The following is a 16,877-nucleotide window of genomic DNA, read 5'->3' as shown; positions in this document are numbered from 1 at the left end:
GTTACCTCATTAAAAACATGCCTGAAGAGGATTAGATGCCATCCATGCATGCTTCAGTATTTTTGCGATCTCTCCTGGGCCCTATTTGACCTGCTAGTTGTAAGATGCTCAGCCCACAATCCTACACCATACATCATACACGCTCCCACGCAAAGATTCTCCATGAATATACAAAAACATGATACAAAACTGTGCACTACAACTTCACAAACCTGATGCAATGTCCAGTAGTTTCATTAGTGGGATGCAGACGGATTGTGTTGGGATGGTGCTCTGAAGTGAGAGTGATTTAGCATGGAGAGCAATAGGAGGGGGACTCAGAGCTTCGGAAACTAAAGTGAAACTTATAAAACATGTTAATATGACATGTTGTACTCGTCAAATACAGCATTTTCAAAACAATAAAAAGTAACATGATAATCTAAATAATAATATAAATATGTGTGCAATTCATACCCTATAGAAGTGTAATATCCTCTCTATAAGGGTGCAGCTTGAAATGTTCCTGAGTTTGGCATTAAACATCTATGTAATGTATTCAATAACAGGTGTCTTTATTGTTCAAAATTACCTTGAACACCATTTTTTCCTATTGCACCTCTCCACAGATCTCATCCACAAGTAATAGCATCAATGGAGACAAAATACTCTCTACCAGAAAAGTTACACAGTGCAACTTTAAATAATAGAAAGATATAATCTAGTCATGTGTGAATAAATGTACAATAAAATCTGTGACTTCAGAACATACTTAACTGTCCATAGTTTAAAATTGAGATGGAAAGGAATTGAAAGCATGATTTTTTTGTTTCATTACTTTACTCTTAAACCTTGTGTTGAATACTGTGTGTCTTAAACATTGAGGTGAACTTGTTTCTCAGTAACAATGCTACACATGCCTATTTTAAGATGTCTTCACTGACACCTCTTACTTTTGTTCTGTGGCTAGAGACCTCTGCAAGCATTCTGTTCAGGGACGTATTCTACCTTCTGGCAACAGTTAACGTTCTACCCATTTATGACGTTGTACGGACAGTATGCTGTTTGTATCTTCATTCATCTCATGAGATAAACTTCTTTCAACTCTGTACCTGGTCTGCAGTCACTTCCTCCACAATCACAGGAATCTCATGCAGATTGGTAGTCCATCGTAGAATGTTCCTTTTAAAACTGTCAGATGATTGCAGATAATGTATGATTATGGTGTCTGTAATTACTGTCAAAACTTGAGACAAAAACAGGCACAAACAACATTGGACTAGAGTGTAACATTGGCAAAATTGAAATTCTGACTTAATCAAACTTCTTCTATTTCCATTGCCATCATCATTATGACTTTTACACAACTTCAAACCTCTGTCATGCAACCCCATATTTCCCTCACTTTTGTATATCCGCTTAATCTTTCTTTGTCACTTGTAAATATGCACTCCATGTTGTAAATAATGACTGCAAAAAAAAAAAGTGAAAGTGAAGATTTGGATTGTGATAAAATTCTGCACAAACTGATGGAGTGAGGCGGTTACTGGTGAGAGGACATTTTAAGCCGCGTAAGACGTGTGGGGATGTTTGACACAACCCAACAGAACAACACAAGGATTTGTCTCTGAACGAAAGACACTTATGACACTGGGAAAGCAAAAACAGCCCGATGACTAATACGAGAGCAGAGCTTGGAAGCACTAAATGAAATGAAATTAAAAAAGATGTTTGGAATGCATAATACAATGGTGATAAACTGGGGAAAATGAAACTACGCAATGAAAAATGATGTAAACTTGAGAATTTCATCTACATCTGTACTGTCAGTGCTGCTGCCTCCTGAGCGAGCTGTTGTTGTATGTAGCGAAAACTGGTTCTCATTTAACTCACCTGGAATAAATAAAGTTAAAGTCAATGCATGCATATTTTAAAATGTTATCCTGCAAAAAGAGGTGATAAACAACAGAAGGCAGAAATGTGTGCAACAGTGATATTTCATGCTTGGTGTGATATGTGAGCCCCAACCATGACACTGAATTAACATAATATTCACTAACAAGGACAATGGTACACGAAAAAGATATTTATTGATAAAATGAACAGATGTGGAGTCTCCCGTCTATAGATGGTGAATTCTTCGGGCTGAAAGATGAACAACACAGAGCGAGAGGGAGGGTCGAGCGAGCGGAGACAGACGTTGTTGCCGGGATAGGCTTGTATAAATAGGGCTTCTGGGTAATTAGAGGTGTGGTTGAGGTGAGCTGTGGTTCGCTGGAGAGGAGCAGGAAGAGGTTAAGGCGTGGTCCTGTTCATGAATTACAGTTAATCATATTGCATTCGTTAGTCTATATCGTGATACTGATAAAACATTTTACTTTTAATTTTGACCAGTATGACCCACCTCTATGTTCATGCATCCTTCACAGACTGGGAGTTGTATTTATTCCATGGGAAACACTCTTTATGTGTTTGAGGATCCCCTGTCTGTGCAAGTGCAAAGACTTTACCTGTGATCCACTCACAAAATAAAACATATGCTTAAAACATTTCAGAATTTACTGCTAAAACTCAACTCTCTGTATCCCTTTATATATTATTTAAAATGCACATAATAATTGGGATTTACATACAAATATTTATTAATTGACAGTAAAATGGTGGAACATAATGAAGTAAAAGGAGCAAAACTTTTAGGTATCTGTACTATACTTGATTACATTTAAACTTGAGAGCAGTATCTGTACTTTCTACTCTATTGCATTTTTGAACATGACTGAAACATACAGGTATTTTTATTATCATCTGAGATGTGCTGAAAAGGCTGAAGGTTTCTGTCTGTTCGCTAGAAGAAACTGTAAACAACAGGTGTGTCAGTTTCAGTGTAATTATCGCCTCCCTTCAGATGGATAAAAAAGATAGCAGTGTCCACGAGTAATCTGACCAGAACTGAAGAAGCGGCTTGGATGAGCAGCGAAACGTCTTCACTCCTTTGTTTTGACAGAATTGAATTTTTCTTTTAGTCTGGATCATACCTGGATGACAGAGGGATTGCACAGATATCTGCGTGAAAGAAACAAAACACAACCAGATATAGTTTTGAGGAGGTAACAACATTATAACATGGCTTAAACCTCACGAGAATCCATTTTGAATAAGGACTTTGGACGGTCAGAGTTAAGTTTTCCCCCTGGCTGCCCTCTCTCTGGTCTCTCTCCTCCGTCCTCCCTCTCCTCCGTCCTCTCCGCTCACTGTGGCTAGCTGCTCACGTTGAAATGGACGCCCATTACTGTCAGCTCCAGCACACAGCCCCTCCTCTATCAGGTCCCTGTCAAACGCAGCACATTTCCTGAATAATGATCGTCTTTGGACAAATCATAACAACCTTCCACCAAAAGGAAAGAGTGAAGATTGTCTCCAAATGAACAGTGACTCATCAGAAAGTCAATGACAATCAAGATAATAAATATGCCTGTTTATCAGCGCAACGGCATAAACCACTTCAGAAAAATATGAGATTAAATCCAATCTTAATAACAGTTCACATCAATTAGGAGGTCATTTGAATTTAGAACTAATTCCGTCTTCAGTGAAATGTCCTTTGGGGGTTTGAAATTTTGGTGTCGCCTCAATCATCATAATTTGCAATATTGTAGAATCTGTGATGAATCGGAAAATGTTTAAAACTCACTCAGTACAGGTCTATTTCAGTTTGATGGAGGCTGGAGTAGATAACAGTGCACTGGGGCGACAGTAGCTCAGTTGATAGTGTTTGTCCTCTGATCCAAAGGTTGACAGTGTGATTCCAGCTCCCACAGATGAATGCTATAGTTGTGTCCTTGGGCAAGACACTTAACCCACCTTGTCCCCAGTGTCTGTGTACAGTAGTGTATGAATATATGTGTGTGACTGGCTGAGTGGTTCCTTGATGTAAAGTGCTTTAAGTGCCTTGACAGTGGAAAAGCACTATATAAAAAAAGGTACTGCTGAATCAGGAAAAACTTAATTTTTGTCAAAGAAAAATTTAAACTTTGCATTTGTGAAACCAGATCAATATGAAGAAATAAATAGACAGAGCAAAGATCATATTTATTTCGGGTTTTAGAGTTTGATGAGGATAATTTGAGATGGAGCACAGGGGCCAATGTAACTCTATGGGAGATTCACTGAAAAAAATATACATGAACTGAAATTAATTTGAACTTGTTGAACTTAATCATTACTGGTTAGGCCACTAATTTGTCATATTATTTTTATGGTTTAAAGTCTTTTTGACTGACATCAGTCACAATGGAGTTGAAAAAATTCTGATGAAACATAAAAACGTTTTCTGTCTGAACTCGTGATACTGCATTTTTGGCTCCCATTGTGTCCCAGGTCTGAGGCTGAGCGAGGCGGGAAATGTACAAGTTACAATTAGCACAAAGCAAAGCTGCATAAAAATGAGTTTAACACAACACATGAGGACACTGGATTTGTCTCTAAACGGAGGCCTGAAACATGATAATTATGAACACTGGGGAAGCAAAAACAGCAGGATGAATATTCACCAGTTACCATGGAGACACAATGCACACTTTAGCAAACACTGCCAGATAAGTTTTAAAATTGCTTGAAAAAAATATGAGATGAATTTGAACGAGACATTTTGAGGAGCCTGTGATCAATCAGTTCATGATCCTGTTTAGGGGTTTGATTTTTAACAAAAAGTTGAGAGTGACAAACTGAAAAACTGTTGGCTAATGCTCGTCAGCTTATGACTATAATGTTATTTGAGAGGAACGTGTTTAACAGCACAGACCAGCTCATCTGTTGTAGTTCTAACAAAGTCAGATACTTCAGGTCAGTTTATGTTCAAACAAAGCTCAGATTAAATAGTAACAAATCAGACAGAGCATTTAGTGCTTACAGTTAGCATCACACCCCCTGGCAACGTTCATAATATCCTGTGCAAAGTACCAATATGACAGGAAAGTTGGAAGCAATAGATGTGTTATTGCTCGTAGGTAAATTGAAAAAGATGTTAGAAATGGATAATAAAATGGTGATAAACTGGAGAAAATAAAACTAAGCAACAAAAAAATGAGAAAAGAGATAAATTGACTGAGATTTGTATTCAAATGTTTAGTTAAAACTGAAATAACCAACTTTTTCCCTCATAAAATAGTAAAATATGTTTTTCCCCTAGAACGTGTGAAAGCAGAACTTTGTGACCACGATCAGATGGGCAGACGCTGTCTTATCTTATTTATAATAAACTTGAGCCATGAGCCATGTGAGTCACTATATGACGCTTTGGGGTGAGAGCTGACTGTGCAGGGGTGGTCCTCTCTGTTTCACTTTTCTGTCTGAAGAAGCTGTTCTGAAGCTGTGCATGTGGCCAAATAAGGGAATGTGAATGATGTACCAAGTTTGTGAAAACTAGGGACAAGCTAGACGGATTTTCAAAGTTTGAAAGTCAGGTATCCCAGTTTTAAGTCACAACTAGGGCTACAACTACATTTACTTATTTTTTACCAGCTCGAGAATTCACTCACTGAGCTGCAGAGGCTGCACTAGCACTGATTCATGATTGGCTGCAGATGCTGGGGTTTAGATAGTGACAATTCAGATCAGAGAGAGTCCTTTTAGGTTTAAACCAGATGGATTTCAGCATTGAAACTGGCAACACAAATGAGAGACTCATGTGAGCATCATTCTGCTTTCTGATTGGATAATTGTCTTGAGGACCTAAACATCAAATTATGACATAATAAACAACTTGCAACCTGATTTTTACTGTCTTAGATTGTTTTCACACATGAGTGGCTTTGTGGAGTGACCCCAGTGCACAATAGATTTAGTTGTGTTTACTTTGCTTTTGGGTTGGCCTCGTTCACTCACACCGTGCCAGAGTGACACACTGTCTCTAGTTAGGTCGATGGTAACGAGGTAAAGGTAAAAGAGCATTCGCTCTGAGAGCGGTGCTTGGGTCGGTGTGAACCCCACAGTTGCACTCTGGTGTGGTTCCACTCACACTCGGGGTGAGTGCAGCCAACCTCAGGCCGACCTACGCAGCCCTCTGTGAGAGCTGAAGTGCATGGAATTGGGCAAAGCCATGTTATAATGTTGGTACCTCAAAAAATACCAGGAGTTGTGTTTTGTTTCATTCAAACATGTTTGAGTAACCCTTTATTATTAGTCTGTCTACATCTCCAAAGCTCAAAATGCTCTGTTCCACCTTGTGATGTCATGAAGCGGTAGTTTTCAAGTTAACAGCTCCTTTTACCTTCAGCAGAGATTGGTAATTCCAGGGCTGAAATTATCCAAATGATTCTAGTGCAGTTGTACGGAGTTTACAAACACAGTGGAGCACTTCATGTATTACCACATGACATCACAAGGTGGAACAGAGAAGAACTCAGCCTAAATATGCAGGGTTTGTGTATTAAAAGTATAAATGAAACAAAACAAAACTCCAGGTATGTTATTCATGAGGAAACAACATTATAACACAGATATAAAATAAATATAAAATATAAAATATTGTAATATGGGCCCTTTAATTCAAACAATTGTATAGAAAAACTACACAACACTGAAAAACTAGAGTTGAAAACACAATTTGCATCTTCATTATTTCTGAGGAACGATGATAGTTTTAATCTCCAAACTGTGCTCACTCCTGAGTGCTGTTTGTCCCGACTGTTGTGAGTGGAGTGACATCTGTGAACACGTCGCTCGCGGCTCACACAGCTCAAATGAGTGTAATGAACACGCGCAGCAGGTGGCGGATTGTCTCTGTGTGCAAACTCACTAAACCTCCTCGCGTTTCCGATGAGGCTTTGTCATATTTCTTTAGAACAGCGGAGATCGCGTTGCCGTTTCTAAGATGTATTCATCCAGCTCGCAGGCAAATGAGTGAGGCGTGATGACCAATTTGTGAAATGGATATAGTTTGGCACGTATAGACCGTAACAGGTAGAGATGGGTGTTTCAATAAAGGGCAAATGTGATGGGAGAGAGATGGAGAGGGTGATGGTTCTTGTGCTGTGGAGGGAAGTTGTGCATATGCAGTGATCTCCTTAGTACTGCTCAGCCACAGAGTCATGAATATAAAGAACGAAAGAAGAAGAAAGAACAAAAATAAAAAAAGTGTGTCCAAACGTTTGAGATTATTCAGGACTTGGTTTGATCATTTGATTCTTGAGAAAAGAAAAACAACTGTTCTTGCGACAGCACCAGGAAAGGAATGTTTTGTGTACAATTTGCACACACTTCCCTTAAAACATAAAGGATTTGTCTTCACCAGAGTCAAACTCAAACTCTTTAGATAATGTATTAAAACATAAAATTAAACACTTTCAGCACTTTTTCCTTTATGTTTCTTCTTTTTTTTTCATGATTATTGACACTGTAGATTCTCACTGAAGGGATCAAAACTATGAATGACACCTGTGGAACATAGTAAACAAAAGATAAACTCAAAGTAGCCGCCCTTTTTTAACACCCTTGGCATTTCTTGACCCCGAGAAGACACAGCTATGAAGTGAAAACCATTTCAGTAAACTTCATCATGAAGCTCATTGAAAGAAGGCCATAGGTTTGCAGCACTGTCAACAAAGCAAAAGGTGGATACTTTAAGCATATAAAACTACATTGCTACATGATTCCATACATTTTGCACCATGTATTTGATGGCTTCCATATGTATATGTTGTAATGTCTGGGGGATCAAAGATATAGACTTGGAGTAAAAGGTTTAACAGAGTTGATTACAAATAAGACAATGTGAATGCTGCGTGCTGAGCTGGTAATAGGAAGCTGGTTTGGAGGCAGAGGTGTTTGAACCGGTCGTGAGACACTGGGTCGGAAGCGGAGGTGCAAGGTGGGTCCAAGAAACGAGATCTGGCGAAAAACTAGAAAAAAACACTGAGTACTTGGAACATAACCAAAAAACAGGCTGAGCAGATGAAACAGACGAGAAGTTGTGTCAGAACATTTGACTGGTAGTGTCCGTTGCAGTGACAGATGTTTGGCCAGTTGGTTCCCTAGTAGTACTAAGACTGTCCCTCTTGCTTACAGAGGTCTGCTCATCATGCTTACACATGTATAACTGTATTATTTGAGTCCTTGGCAACAATGCTACAGCAGTGACGTGTAAGAATAAACTGACTGAAATGATGGAACCATAATGTAGATAATGAACAGTGTCTGAGCCTTGTCTTTGTCCCACAGGTGTGTGTATCTTGAACCCCCCTTCCTGGTGCGGCCCCCCCACAGCTGGAGCGCTGGAGCCCAGACGCTCGAGTATGGATGTGCCTCGGATGGGCGAGGGCCTGTTCAGCAGCACGCTCTCGGGGGCGTCGGGGGGACACCATGTGCCCTCCTACCTCACCCTGGAGCAGAAGGCGGCCTTCGTCTTCGTGCTGCTGCTCTTCATTTTCCTGGCCCTCCTCATCGTCCGCTGTTTCCGCATCCTGCTGGACCCGTACCGCAGCATGCCCTCCTCCAACTGGACAGACCACACAGAGAAGGACACGTTCGACTACCGCATAGTGTGAGGAGGGCAGCACCGAGAGCAGCACTGTGGCTCTAGAGTGTGCCAGGCCATTCACCGACAAGAGTCTCCTCAATCAAATCTGAAATGGACGATTATCCAGCTTCTCCCTGCCAATCTGAACTCCTGAGAGCCTTGTTTCCTCCACGTGTCCTGGTCTGGTCAGTGCAAACACATTTGAGCAGGGGATTTGATCACATAACTCACGCATTGTTCTCCTGCCAAAAACCTGCGTAAATGTAGACATACAAGAAGATTTAGAGTATTACTTTTATAAACAATTATGGGCGGACAGTATACCACAAAATTAATCTCAATTCTCTCAAAGCCAGACCACGATTTTGATTTCATGACCAACTAAATATTGCCTTGAGGAGGTAACTAAAGCCATCAACTGCTTTGGAGAGTTCATACTTCATGGTGATTGATTGAACCCACCTGTCACTCACTCGGAGCATGAAGGAAGCTGAGCAATAGGAAGAGTTGGTGGGAAGAGGTGTTGAATCACAATATGACAGTATCACGAAAATGCTTTTTACTATAAAATCACTGTCTTTTAATCTCTCTTTTAAAGCCCTAATTCCAGTACTAATATTGCTCTAACACGCAGTTCACAGAGCTCCACTATTTTTGGTTTCATCTCGTAATTCTGAGCGCAGGAGCCGATGAATGAAGACACTTATTCAAGTCAGATCCTTTTACAAGCCAAATTAGCCAAATTGCTACGTAAACAAAAAAGTACGTTTCAAGTTGATTTTGCCGTAGAACATGACTTTAATTTGGACACATTTGAATGACTTTAAACACTCAACACTGTCGATTGGTGACTACAGTGTATGCCAGTATCCAGAGGTGTATAGTACTCAGTTACATTTACTTGAGTAAGCATAACTTGTAAGAGTAGTTGTAGTTTTTAGACACCATATTTGTATTACTACTTCAGTAATATTTAGTTTAAAACAGTAATCATACTTGAGTAAAAGATTTGGTTACTCTTCCCACTATAAGTAAATCTACAAGAGACAAAATCTTTAGTTTGACAATATGAAACGATTTGAACATTTGCGTTTCTTGTACTACTCCTTTTAGAATTTTCTTATTTTTGTGTCTATCCTTTGAAAATACCTGATTATTTTGTAAGTTTTGCCCGTTCAATTATGCGCACTTCAAGTTATAAATCAGATAATACATCCAGACAGTTACTCTTGCCGTTACTTTTACTTAAGCAGTAGTTTACCCAAGTACTTTTTTACTCTTGAGTAACTCTTGGACCACTACTTTGTACTTCTACTGGAGTAATAACACTTTCAAGTCATGTTACTCTTACCTAAGTTCAATTTTTTGGCTTCTCTACCCACCTCTGCCAATATCAGGGTCACTTTGGATACCGAACCACAAACTGACCCGAACCGTGCGCGTGGTGGAAATAAGGCTGAACCGAACTATGCCATACTGATGTGACCCCCTGTGCGTGTGCCATATGAAGTGTGCTGTGGACTACCTCATGCTCCATCTCATGCCTCTTATCGTCACAGGGTCCAACGCTCCAAGCCACTGGGATAAAACACACTGTTTACATCTTCTTTTTACACCTTGGTTTTTGTAAGGATATCGTAGACAATCAGTGTTAGAATACGACCTTTGAATATTTGCTAAAAGAGTTTGTTGTTTTACTACGTGCACAGGGGTCAAAATTATGAAGACGATCCATGTGGGAGGAAATCTAATGCCTTATGTCTTTGTCAAATGTGTAGCCATCTTTCCGATCCATACATAGAGCTGACTATCAGTAGTTGTGTGCCAAGTTAGCTTAGATTCACAGACGTTAGCTTAGATTCACAGAGATGGGATTGGGAGAGGTATATGGAAGATCATTTGTTTAATCAAATTTGACTGATGTAAAATGCTGGTGGGCAATTTATAACTTCTAACAATGTAATGGATATATTTTCAAGCCCTCAGATTGAAATTCAGAGTCTAAAATTTGCAGGAAAGATTCAACTTAACCAAGGCATAAGCAATCGATTGTGAATGACTGAAGAGAATAGATGCTGGGTGTTTCCTACTGGCCTTTCTAATCTGTGGGCGGGGTGAGGCTTTGATGAGGCTAATTCTGATAAATTAGATTGATTTGCTACAAAATTTCCATTTTTTTCCCACAGAGTGTATGCAGAAATAGACAGAGAGTGAGCCCATAGCTTTCGGCTCCAGCCAAATGAACCCAGTTGAGGCTATTAAAGCCAAATCTGCTAGCAACATCCATAACTGGAAATCTGGGTGTGAAATCAAAGAGCCAATCAGGAACGAGGCTGCTGAAGGTACCTCGTTCCTTCCCGCCCGCACCACTGGTTTAGCTGTCAATCAAATCTGTTGCTAACAATAGTGAGAGTGCCCTCTTACTCTTAGTGAGAGTAAGAGGGCACCTGATTGGTCCATTTATATCTTGTTTTATGAACAAAATAACAAAATAAATACAAAAAATTAAGACAAACATCCAAAGACTGTTAGAGAGAAAGGTTTGCAAATTATTCAAAGGAAGTCAACTGGAACCAGATCTCAGAGGAATCACTTTGTACTTTGCAGAAGCTAGCAGGTTAGCTATGTCCGTTTATATACGGTCTATGTTTTTTACTGAGTTGAATCTCTTAGGATTGATTACTCATGCTTTGGCCACTTGGATGTTTTTTGCTACTCCGAATTTAGACTGTTGACAATTTCACCATCATTTTATATGCAAAATTTGATGAAACAATTTACCTTCCATTGAGGTACCCTTTAATGTTTTGGAACTCGAAACTGGTTTGACTAATGCCAATTTTGGCCACTCTGAAACTGCTGTCCCATCACCACCTACACTGTATGATGCGTCTAAATCAATCTATTGTATTCAAACTGTAATAGCACATCGGCCTATTAAACATGGCTTCAAGCACTTGATCTTACACAGAACAGAGGTATGTTTGCACAGAGTTTGTGAGCACATTTGTTTAATTTAAGAAACTGCCCTTTTTTGACAATGGCGTTACCATGGAGACAGACTAAAGTGAACAGACTAGAAAGGAGAAGGGTGGGAGCATGGGTATTTTAGATGAAGGAGATGGAATATCGTTTGTTTTGTGGCATAGTGCCATAAACAACATATTTACATGTATTTAAAGTTTAGCTTACCTAAATGATAGTTGTAGAAGGTCAGATGTGTGGCTGGCTGCACATTTTAGTTGCACTTATAGTTCATGACAATTTTACTCACAGGGTAGTATAGTTCCAGTCATAGGGTGCTCAGGGTAGAGCTGCTACTCCCCCTCAATTAAACTTGACTGCCAGATTGTTAAGATTGTTAAACTCAAAAGGAAATTCAATTTGAATAGTAGCAATCTTTTTCATTTAAAAGATAAAGACGCTGTACCTGATTTTTACAGTCTTAACTTAAAAAACAGAACCAGTTCATTTTAAACAGTTTGCAAAGTGATTTCTCACTTATCTTATGCACTGCAGGCTCCCTAATAGTTCACTGCAAAACGTCTTTCACAACTCTCAGAGACCACTGTGGACTATTGCCGTGACGTAAACCTAACAACTAGAATGCAAATACACACTTCCTGATTATCTGACAATAAAAGGCTTTCTAATTAAATGCAGGCAGTATGCAGGGCATATTTTGACCTCAAGAGCTGCTTATACAATATTTTGTTCAAATACCTGGGGAAAAATTGGGTACAGCACATTTAAAATGGCAGTCTTCTATGAAGTGTAAACTCAGTGTGGTTTTAAAATCTATCCGTCTACAATAGATATTTCAATTTTTTTCATTATTTGTTTTTTGTTGTTGGTGGGACAGCAGTCTCCCTGGGCATAATGAGGCTCTGACAGTGAGCAGGTTGCAAGTTGAATTCCTTGTTGTCCGTCTTGTGTTCGAGTGTTAAGGCGCTCTGAGTGTCCACTGTTCTAGATGTCACTGACCAAAAGAGGAGACTGTGCTGTACCGTGTGCCTCGTGTATGTCTGTGCAAGGACACATGGGTTCAAATTCTGTCTTGAATGTTTCTTGTTTTATTGTGTCCTGCCCATTTTATGAACAGGACTAGGCATGGGACAACTAAGGTATTATCTATTGGCAAGAATTGAAAAAATCCAAAATGGTGTTTCAATTTGGGGTCAATTTGAATCTTGAGGAGGTTCTGAGATGGTTTTTTCAAACTTCAACAATTACGGCCGGTTGTGCAACATTATTGCAGTCACCTCTGGCCATGTCAAAAGCATATAGAAGGAGAACTATGGAAGCAAAATTGCATTTCGTTCCAATTCAGTCCCAGTATTCTCTTCTATAATTTTCATTCCATTTTACCCAGGTTTTGACTTCTTCTGCCCATTGACCCTGCTATAGTCCCGTGCCTGGTCCTGCCCTAAACAGCATTTTACTGCCTGCACTGGTGTATTGACAGTTGGTATACCAGGACTGCAGCATTGATGACCAAGATGATTTTCTTTCTCATCGAAGCCCTTTATGAACCGACCGTTGTGGCTCTTCTTTTGGGCAACTCTTCAACTGTGCGCCTTATAGTGTAGATTGTTTACAGTATTGTAGGAGGCCGAGACACCCGAATGGACTAACGAACTGCCGGTGTCTTGGCACTTTCACAGAGATGTCATATTACCACTGAAAAGAAAAACAAAATCTGGGTCTTGTAGGTCCCAGGATGATTCCGTGACGACATTCGATGTTCTTGTGATCTTTGAGGCCTTTTTCTCCCAGAGAGGTGGGATAAAACATGGGTGGACTTAGTCATCGCTGCCGTGACCAATGACAGTAGAGTATGGCTCTTTCTACTGGTAAAAACATGGAAATTAAAATCAGACAATGAGATACAGAGATAGTTTTGAAGTTCACAAGATCGAGGCCACACTGTATTCCACTTTTATTGGAATACGTAAAAGAATTTTAAAGGCCAATTCACACTCCCTGAGGAACGAACATCTTGCAAGCTGTTCTTGAGGGTTGATCTTGACACATGAGCTATGCAGTGTATTATTTATTTATATCTCTGTGAAATCGCAAAATGAGTAGCACTTGGTAATAGGATGGAAATAATTCAATTCAATTCATTTATTTTTGTAACGCCCAGAATCACAACAACAGGTTGAAATAGTGTTGTAACTAAATATCAACTATATTTCTAACAAATTAAGCCAACACAAAGCGCATCAGTCAGTCTAGGTTTATTAAATGCTGATAGTTGATTGTTAAGGCTTACCTCATATGAAGATTTTAACCAGAAACCAGAAAAAATGGTTTGTGTATTTTCTTAGTAAAAATGATGCTAAAATGCACTGATCCCTTGTTTACGCCCCTGTTCCAATCTGTTACCATGGTGCTACTGTCCAGCAAAGTTAAGTGCAATGGCATTTTTCTTTCTCACCCTTCACACATGTTACCTCACTTCCTATTACTTCATGTTTATCAGTGCCCGTTACCATGGAATTGTTTCTGACGTTGTGTAACATTTCCATGGCAACGATACAGTGACATTTTGGCTTTGAGCTAAAAACAAGCTTTCATCTTGTTCTCGCCACCAAAAGAACACAGAGTATGTTAGCCCTGAGCCTGTAGATAAAAAAGTGTTATGTAGTTTAAAAGCTCGCTCTTCTCATGTCAATGGACTTTATGCTTATAGAAACGCCTAATGATAATGAATACTTTTATTAAATGTAGTGTTGTCACGATACAAAAATTTCACTTGATTTCTGTACTAAGGGATAGACTTGATACTCAATACTGTTTCCAATACCATAATAATAATAATAATGATAATAATAATGATAATAATAATAATAATAATAATAACAATAATAATAACAATAATAATAACAATAATAATAATAATAATAATAATAATAATAATAATAATAATAATAATAATAATAATAATAATAATAATAATAATAATATTAATAATAATAATAATAATAATAAAAACACTATTTATGGAGACAATAGAATGTTATTTTCAACATTAAATAATAGTACTATCTTTTATAATACCATGAGGTTATATCTGTGTAAATCTCAGTGGTCCAGTAGGTTCCATAGTGGTCCATGGGCGTATTTAAGTCTATGTGTCTTATACTTGTTCTGATACAGCTCAAGATCATTCTAAAGCTATTCAGGTTAATTTCTGTCCAACGAATGTGACTTTTTTAGTATCAATACTTGCTTAAATGAGAATACTAGTTTTAGTATCGATTAGCATCTGATTTTTCGTTACTTTTGACAACCCAAATTGTATGTATTATTGAGTAAATGTGTAAAATACTTTGTGAAGCATTTCCACGTTCATATTCACATACATGGACATTTGAAAAAGCACAAATACATGTCATCAAACTAAAACCACACATCCATATGACTCATACATAACCATCTCGTCCACCGACCGTCAGAACATGTCCGTGTGTTACTGTAGGTTACCATGGCGATGCCCATACGTTTACCCCACCTCTCTGCACTCCTCCTATCGCCGATGTCGCGATGTCGTGCTGCAGTGGTGTTCTACAGTCTCCCGCATGCTCCTCTCTTTGTGCTAAACTGGTGAAAAAACTAAAATTAAAGATGAGTGCTTTCTCCCTCGTTGTGGCTGTGGGTCGGGTTGCTCCAGCAGCTGTTTAACTGTCTGTAAGTGAAGATTTTACTGGTTTTCTTTGGAGATTTCTGCTTTTTTTGTAATAAAAGTGATCCCAAGGTACTCTGGTGTTGTTGTTGGTGTTTTTTGTTTTTTTTATTTTGTTAGGAACAATAAAATATAGCACGAAACAGTACAATAGTAATAACCTGAAAACAAGACACAATTAGCTAAAACATAAAGCAACACAAATCTCAAACAGGCAAAAACGTAAACAAAACAATAAAAAACTATAAAAATAATTATGAATAACCAGTGGTACATAGACATACATTATTTTCTTATTACACTATTTGGATTGCAATATTTGCCTGACTTATTTCTTTTATTTGTATATTTTGTATGAATCTATTTGGTTTTAGTTATAGGCCTTTTGTAATAAGCCGTTTATCCATAACCAGCAGTATTTATAAACTGTTGATTAAACTGTCCTATATTACATAAATTTGACTCATGCGGAGCGTTAAACCGTGTATGGAGTTTAAAAACACAGTGGAGCACTTCCTGTATTACCACATGACATCACAAGGTGGAACAGAGTGTTTTCTGTTTGAGAGGAAAACTCCTAAATCTGCAGGGTTTGTGTGTTAAACATGTGTGAATAAAACAAAACACAACTCTGGGCATGTCTGCGACGAGGAAACAACATTATAACAGATCAGAAAATATTGTAATATCGGCCCTTTAATGATGCTTGCAAGAACTTCTAAACCAGATCAGCATATAAATAAACTAAATGAATCCCTAGCATTTGAAGTATTGTTTTCTTTGCTTCTGTCAGTGAGCCAGGAAGTGTCAGGTGCAAACAAAAAAATAGAAGGAAATTGTTCTCCTGGCATGTTTGGCCTTTTCAAAGCGAGAGAGACGTATGCGCCGCGGGCTTGCTACATTCTTTTCTAGGGTTTATCAGTGGATGCCAGCGCTAGCAGTAGGAGTCTGCATTGGTTTTAGAAGAGCTGGATACAGAATATATACAGCAAATAGGCTAGTGTAGTGTTTCTCAAGCTGCGGGGGGTGAGCGTTGCACTGAGAACCAGGGAACCTCCACAAATCAATATAGTCGTCTCCACTCACTTATAAGTGTATACTATGGTGCATCCTAGTAATTTCATTAGCAAACAGGGCTCACAAAAGGCTCATATTGCAAAAAAAATCTATGATACAATATTGTTTCCTCATGACAAACAGACCTGGAGTTGTGTTTTGTTTCATTCACATGTTTAACACACAAACCCTGTACATTTAGGCCGAGTTCTTCTCTCAAACTCAAACACTCTGTTCCACCTTGTGATGTCATGAAGTGGAAATACACAAATTGCTCCACTTTTTAAACTTCATACACCATCACTAGAATAATTTTTGATCATTTCAGATCTGGATTTGCCAAGGTTTGAAGTTACAACTATGGTTTTGGCCTCACTGAAACTGCTTCACTCATAGGTGCACCAGCGGATATTAGAGATGTTCTACTGACGATCCCAACTGAACAAAAGATAAAACGTAAATATTCAAAAATAAAAGTAGCAGGTAAAGGTAGTGAGTTGAAGAGTAAAGCAGTAAAAACATACCTGTTAAGTTAAAAACTACCACATCATGACATTATAACTGAACAGAGCATTTTGTGTTTTGGACATGTAGACAGACTAATAAACATGTGTGAATGAAACCAAACACAATCCAGGT

General features: G+C 38.6%; 1 protein-coding gene across 1 annotated transcript; it reads left to right on the top strand.

Annotated features, from left to right (window-relative positions):
- Positions 1-8,270: 8,270 nt before the first annotated feature.
- On the top strand, positions 8,271-8,522 carry LOC117383363 (cortexin-3). The gene has a single exon (XM_033980524.2). It carries the CDS (start codon positions 8,271-8,273, stop codon positions 8,520-8,522), a length of 252 nt encoding a protein of 83 aa, XP_033836415.1.
- The last annotated feature ends 8,355 nt before the right edge of the window (positions 8,523-16,877 follow it).

Source organism: Periophthalmus magnuspinnatus, chromosome 16 (genome assembly GCF_009829125.3).
Source record: "Periophthalmus magnuspinnatus isolate fPerMag1 chromosome 16, fPerMag1.2.pri, whole genome shotgun sequence".
Classification (NCBI taxonomy): domain Eukaryota; kingdom Metazoa; phylum Chordata; class Actinopteri; order Gobiiformes; family Gobiidae; genus Periophthalmus; species Periophthalmus magnuspinnatus.
The sequence above is the reverse complement of the archived record's forward strand: the minus strand, read 5'-3'. Positions and strand labels throughout refer to the sequence as shown.